Raw genomic sequence first — 6703 nt, 5'->3', positions numbered from 1 at the left:
AAGGAGAATCGCACACCTGCTAGAATGCAAATGGAAGGAGAGCCACCTAGTCTTACCGGTCTCCAAGGTGAATTTAGTTAAGGGCTCTTTTAGAGTTCTATTCATCCATTTTACCTGCCCTGAACTCTGGGGTCTATAAGCGCAACGTAACTTCCAATCAATCTCCAGAACTGTGGCCAAACTCTGACTTTCCTTGGACATAAAAGCTGGTCCATTATCTGATCCTATTATCTGAGGAAAACCATACATTGATAGGATGTCTTCTAGTAACTTCTTGACTACAATTCGTGCCATTTCGTGCTTTGTGGGGAAGGCTTCAGTCCATCCTGAGAAGGTGTTTACAAAAACTAGCAAATACCTATAATCATGTTTCCCAGGTTTTACTTCTGTGAAATCTATTTCCCAGTAGGCTCCTGCTTTCTTACTTTTCAGCCAGTTACCTGCATTTTTACCATTAGGTACAGCATTTGTCAGTTTGCATCCCTTGTAGTTGGAAACAAATATCACCAGTCTTAGAGTCTGCATCTCTGATAGTATTTTTGGATCAAACCTTTATTGTTAGATCAAAGCTTGCAAGGGGAGTGCCACGTATGGATGGAGTGATGGATTTTTCTTAACATATTTTCTCCCAGCTTTTCAGGGAGTATCAAGTTTCCTTCAGTTGATTTCTACCATCCATCTAGGTATTGGGACATGGGCAATCCTGTAGCCCATTTAATTGTCTGGCTTCTTAGGGAGGACCTACTATCTCTCCCTTCTTTCATAGGCTTTCCTGTACTCTGCCCAGAGAGCTTTTAATAATGCCAGTATTTCTTCTTTGTTTTTAATGGTTTTCCTTTTAGCTGTCAATAGGCTCGCTCCCGGTAGATGGCGCCAGGCACATGTGCGATAGCGAAACCATATCAACTATCAGTGTACACATTAGCCAAAACCATTCAATGGAAAAAAAGACAGCATCTTCAACAAATGGTGCTGGTCCAACTGGATGTCCACATGCAGAAAAATGAAAATAGATCTCTATTTATCACCCTGCACAAAACTAAAGTCCAAGTGGATCAAAGACCTCAACATAAAAAGGGACACACTAAATCGGTTAGAAGAAAAAGTGGGGAATACCCTTGAACTCATTGGCACAGGAGACAACTTCCTGAACAGAACACCAACAGCACAGGCTCTAAGAGCAACAACCAATAAATGGGACCTCATGAAACTGAACAGCTTCTGTAAAGCAAAGGACACTGTCATCAAAACAAAACGCCTGCCTACAGATGGGGAAAGAATCTTCACTAACCCTTTATCTGACAGAGGACTAATATCGAGTATACACAAAGAACTAAAGAAGCTGAAAAGCAGCAAACCAAGTAATCCACTTAAAAAATGGGGAACAGAGCTAAACAGAGAATTCTCGACAGAGGAATATCGAATGGCAGAGAAGCACTTAAAGAAATGCTCATCCTCATTAGCCATCAGGGAAATGCAAATCAAAACGACCCTGAGATATCACCTTACACCCATCAGAATGGCCAAGATGAAAAACTCAAGTGACAACACATTCTAGAGAGGTTGTGGAGAAAGGGGAACCCTCCTCCACTGCTGGTGGGAATGTAAACTGGTACAACCACTCTGGAAATCTATCTGGCGCTTTCTAAGACAATTAGGAATAGTGCTTCCTCAAGACCCAGCTATACCACTGCTAGGTATATACCCAAAGTTTGCTCAAGTACACAAAAGGGATATTTGCTCAACCATGTTTATAGCAGCTTTATTTGTAATAGCCAGAACCTGGAAACAACCCAGATGTCCATCAACGGAGGAATGGGTACAGAAATTGTGGTATTTCTACACAATGGAATACTACTCAGCAATCAAAAAGGAGGAAATCATGAAATTTGCAGGCAAATGGTGGGACCTAGAAAAGATCATCCTGAGTGAAATATCCCAGAAGGAGAAAGACAAACACGGTATATACTCACTTATATAGACCTATAAGATATAATAAACATAATGAAATCTGTACACCTAAAAAAGATAATCAAGAGAGTGGACATGGGGTAAGATGATCAATCCTCGTTTAGAATGACAGATGGGATGTGCATTGAACGTATGAAAGGAGTCTACTGAGCGCATTGGAAAGACTCTAACTAGCAGTGTTTTCAAAGCAAAGACTCATGACCAAACCTTTGGCAAAGTACAGGGAATCATAAGAAAGAAGGGGAGTTAGTCTGATGAGGAAAGGATAGGAGCTCCACAAGGACCAAAGATATCTGGGCACAGGGTCTTTTCTGAGACTGACATGCAATCAAGGACCATGTATGAATGTAACCTAGAACCTCTGCTCAGATGTAGCCTGTGGTAGCTCAGTAACCAATTGGTTTCCCATAGTGACTGGCTCTTTGGCCTCCCCACCCCCCAAGGGAGGAGCAGTCCTGTTAGGCCACAGAGGAGAGCTTTGCAGCCAGTCCTGAAGATACCTGATAAAACAGGATCAGATGAATGGGGAGGAGGTCCTCCCCTATCAGTGGACTTGGCAAGGGGCACGGTGGAGAGGAGGGAGGGAGGGAGGGACTGGGAGGGAATGAGGGATCGGGACACGGCTGGGGTACAGAGTTAATAAAATGTAACTGATAAGAAAAAAATAAAATACAAAAAAAAAAAAAGACTTAGATCTTTTCTCAGAGTTAATGCCTTAGTCAGTGCTGTAAGCTGGGCTTTCTGGGCTGAAGTCCCAAGAGGAAGGGCTCTGCCTTTCAGTCAGTGACGTACTCTCAGTCAGTGACGTCACTACCACCCCCACATACATTTTTCCACCCCTGACGAGGCTGCTCCCAAAGTGAACCAGGTCTTGTGTGCATTGGTCAGGGGACATCCTGGAGATCAGCTTGGATTCCATGCACATGGGCTAAGATCTCAGGGCAGTCATACAGGAGGCATCCAGATCTGGGTCTGGCAACAGAGTGGCTGGATTCAAGGAAGTCAGCACCTGAAAAGTGACTCTAGGAGGATTCAGCAGCAGTGCTTGATAATGGGTCAGGGTTATAACTAAGTCCTTCCCTAGATTTAAGTTGTTAGCATCCTTGACCAGTAATACTACTGAAGCAATGATGCGGAGGCATGGGGGCCATCTGGCTGCCACTGAGTCTAGCTTCTTGGATAAAGTAGGCTATTGTTCTCCTCCATGGCACAAGCGTCTGAGTGAGGACCCCTTTGCTATTCCTTTTTTTCTCATCTATAAACAGTTGGAATGGTTTGGTAACATCAGGCAACCCAAGGGCTGGGGCTGACCGCAATGTCCCTTTTCTGGTCTCAAAGGCCTGCTGATGCTCAGCTGTCCATGAGAAGTCACCTGACTGTTCTTTGGTGGCCTCATAAAGTGGCTTAGCAAGCTCTGTGAAATGTGGTATCCAGAGCCTACAGAATCCAGCTGACCCCAATAATTCCCATACGTGTTTCTGACTCATGGAGGTCAGGATCTTGAGGACTGTTTCCTTGCGGGCATCTGACAACCATCTTTTTTTTTTATTTTTTAACTTTTTATTTATTTTTTATTAATTACACTTTATTCATTTTGTATCCCCCCATAAGCCCCTCCTTCTTCCCCTCCCGATCCCACCCTCCCTCCCATTTCTGCGTGCATACCCCTCCCCAAGTCCACTGATAGGGGAGGTTCTCCTCTCCTTTCTGATCTTAGTCTGACAACCATCTTTTACTCTCCTTTCGGATGTAGCCTAGGTATTGCACTTCTGACCTGCATATTTGGGCCTTCTTAGCCGAGGCTTGATAGTCAAGTTCTCCCAGAGTGTTGAGTAAGTCCTTTGCTCCTGTAGGGAAGTCTCCTTGTCAGCAGCAGCTATCAGCAGATCATCTACATACTGCAAGAGAGTAACTTGGGGTGCTGTTCTTCCAAAAAAGCAGCTCTGGCTGCTTTGCTCTGCCATAGTTAACACCGTATTGGCTTCTGGACCTAAATAAATTGGGTTAGTATGGAGAAAAGGTTTGAAAGACTTGAGCCATATGGGGGGGGGGTTGTTAAGCACCAGGTGTTCCCAGACCATGATGTAAGGAAACTGGTCTGGGTGGCCTGGGTGAGGGGTTTGAGGATCATTGATTTGGCTGTTAGATCACTTCCAAGACCTCTCTCATGTCCATCCAATTTTGAAGGTGGGCCATTCAGAGCTGGAAAAGGTGGTGAATTTGTTTCTGTTAAGAGAAAGAGAAAGGTTCCCTCCCTGGCCCTAACTTCTCTGAAGTGGGCGAGGAGTAAGTCCAAGAATGGAAGGAGTCTGTCCCATATTGTATGTCATCCGAGTCTCATCCAAATAAATGAGAACAGTTATTGCAGACAGCAAGACAGACAAACACAAAGCCAAACAACACATTCTGCAAGTCGAGTGGGTAAGAACCCAAACCAGTGTTTTGGCAGCACTTTCTGTCTCCGTGGGAGCGACTCACTTTCTTCTAGGTCTAGCAAACAGACTTGGGACCTACTGTCCCACTTGTGAAGCTCTCTGTTCTCACCAGGACCTGGGATGTCTCCCAGATCCCCATGACCATGGCCTTCCAGCTCATCAGCCAGAGTCCTACTGATATGGCTGCTTTTTGGCCACCAATGCCAACACCTTGAGATCTCAGACCCAGAATATCAGAACAGAGACACAGGATAGCAGAACAAAGACAGAATTTGGCCAAGGCAAACATGCTTACCTGGGATTTTGATCCTCCGGCTTGCAGGTAGGTGGTGGTGGTTCCTGGGAGGGGTGTGTCTTGGGGATCCCAGATGAGCCCCCAAGATGTTATGTCCAATTTGTGAGATCACCAAAAGACCACCAGGAGTAGAACACATGAGGATCTTTATTTATAGCTCGAGCTGCACTCTCATAGACACCAAGGCATTGGCATCCAACTGAGAGCCCCGAGATCTGGATTGTGGGCTATTTATAGGTCCCAGTCCTTCCCTGTACACCCAAAAGAGGAGAGTCTAGCCTGGCAAGCTTAGATTGGTTAATACAGAAAAGGGGGGTGCTACATTTCATAAACTTTTTGCTATGGGAAAGTGCCAGGACCAAAAAAGGTTTCGGCTTTCTTTGTTCTCTTTTGCCGGTGGTGGGGAGGGGTGTGTGTGAGGGGAAATGGTTGACCTTGGGCTTCCGTCTTGCCATGTGCTGGCTTTGGGTTTCAGTCTTGTCCTGGACTGCTAGACTGCTGCTAGGGGAGACAGGGTGATTATCGACAGGAGCAAGGCCATCAGGGTTGGTTTCCTAGCAGCAGAACCTCTCATGAGCAGCAAAGTCAGCTCTTCCCTGCAATGGGCTGGATCTGCCTAGAAGCAGCAAGGTTAACTGGCCTGACAGGTTTTAAACTTTTTAGCTCAGTACCCCAAAAACCTAGTTCTTAATTCTTTTTTCTTTTTTAAACCACAACGAAAGAACAATTCTTTATTTATGAATTTCATAAAGGACTGAATGTGCAACTGACATCTGCTAGTGATGATCTGACAATATACAATTTGTCCAGTAGCCGAACAGTTTGTTTTATTGTGTTTTCTAACCGTAAGAGATCATTAAAGGCAAAGCCTATATGATGCTGTACACACAAAAAAAATGGTCACCCCAGGCCATACTACCAATGAAATGGTAGGTAAACAAATCTTTTTCTGGTTGAGAGAAAAAAAAAAAAAAGAAATAGCATTCTGCATGCTTCACTCTACAAGATGAATTTCCCTAGAAAGAATCCAATGAAAATGGCTGTGATTACAACCAGAAGAGAAGGAAGAGGGCTGGTGACATTATCTCTGAAGGATGCAGCTGAGGTGGATCCTGGTTTGTCCGAATGTGCTACCTTTCTGAGCCTTAAGCCTTCGTCTTTCAGGTGTCAGTTTTCTTCTGATAGCTTCATCATTTCCCCCTGAAGTCTCTTGCACTCTTCCATCAGTTTTCTTGTCTCTGTATCATTGAGTGAAACACTGTGTGGTTTTGGCAGGGATCCATCTTGTTTGGATGCATTCAGTGGAACAGCTTTGCTAGGTTCCATATCATTCAGTTTATCATTTTCATTCGGCATTTCAAATACACATCTCAATTTAAAATCCATTAATTCATCAGGTTTTGCTTCTTCCCACACAGCTTCCATATCTGAAATGTTTGGTGGAGCAAAAATTGTCTGTACCATGAACTTATGTTTACTCTTTTCATTCGGATCATAATCAAAGGGCTGTAGCATTACTGAAACAGTCACAGTTGACCCCGGGTCAATAATTCCACTGTTGGGCCTCACACAGTACCGGCGAGGTGCTGTAGTCTTCACTTTGAAACATACTTTTCTATCCGATGGATTTTGCTGTTTAAGATTTGTAGTGACTACATCTGTGAAGGGGCCTTTGAATTTGAGGTCTGAGGGCGGGTCGAGGACCAGGATCTGCTCGTGCTTCGCCATGGCCCCGGAGGCGGACGCCATCGGAGACAGCGGCGGTGGTGACGCCGGCTCTGTGCCGCTCTAGGACGGGGGCCAGGCTCACGACTCCCGGAGCTCCGCGCCTGCTACCGGGCCGCGGGTTCCGAGAGCCTCCCATCGGGTCAGCAGCTCCGGGTGCCACAACTGACTCAACCCCACACCAGCCGCGGCGGCCGCCTAGTTCTTAATTCTTTTGGTCTCTCACAAGAAGTAGCAGTAGCAAGTGTTTTTTTTTTTTTTTTTTTTTTTTTGAGTG

General features: G+C 45.1%; 1 protein-coding gene across 1 annotated transcript; it reads right to left on the bottom strand.

Moving 5' to 3' along the window:
- Window positions 1–5667: 5667 nt before the first annotated feature.
- Window positions 5668–6462, bottom strand: LOC129685337 (vesicle-associated membrane protein-associated protein A-like). Its single transcript, XM_055618834.1, is given in 1 exon segment — window positions 5668–6462. A coding segment is annotated over 1 exon segment (750 nt). The 5' UTR covers window positions 6451–6462; the 3' UTR covers window positions 5668–5700.
- Between the last annotated feature and the right edge of the window lie 241 nt (window positions 6463–6703).

Source organism: Psammomys obesus, unplaced genomic scaffold (assembly GCF_907164565.1).
Source record: "Psammomys obesus unplaced genomic scaffold, mPsaObe1.curated_primary_1811, whole genome shotgun sequence".
NCBI classification, from domain to species: Eukaryota; Metazoa; Chordata; class Mammalia; order Rodentia; family Muridae; genus Psammomys; species Psammomys obesus.
The sequence above is the reverse complement of the archived record's forward strand: the minus strand, read 5'-3'. Positions and strand labels throughout refer to the sequence as shown.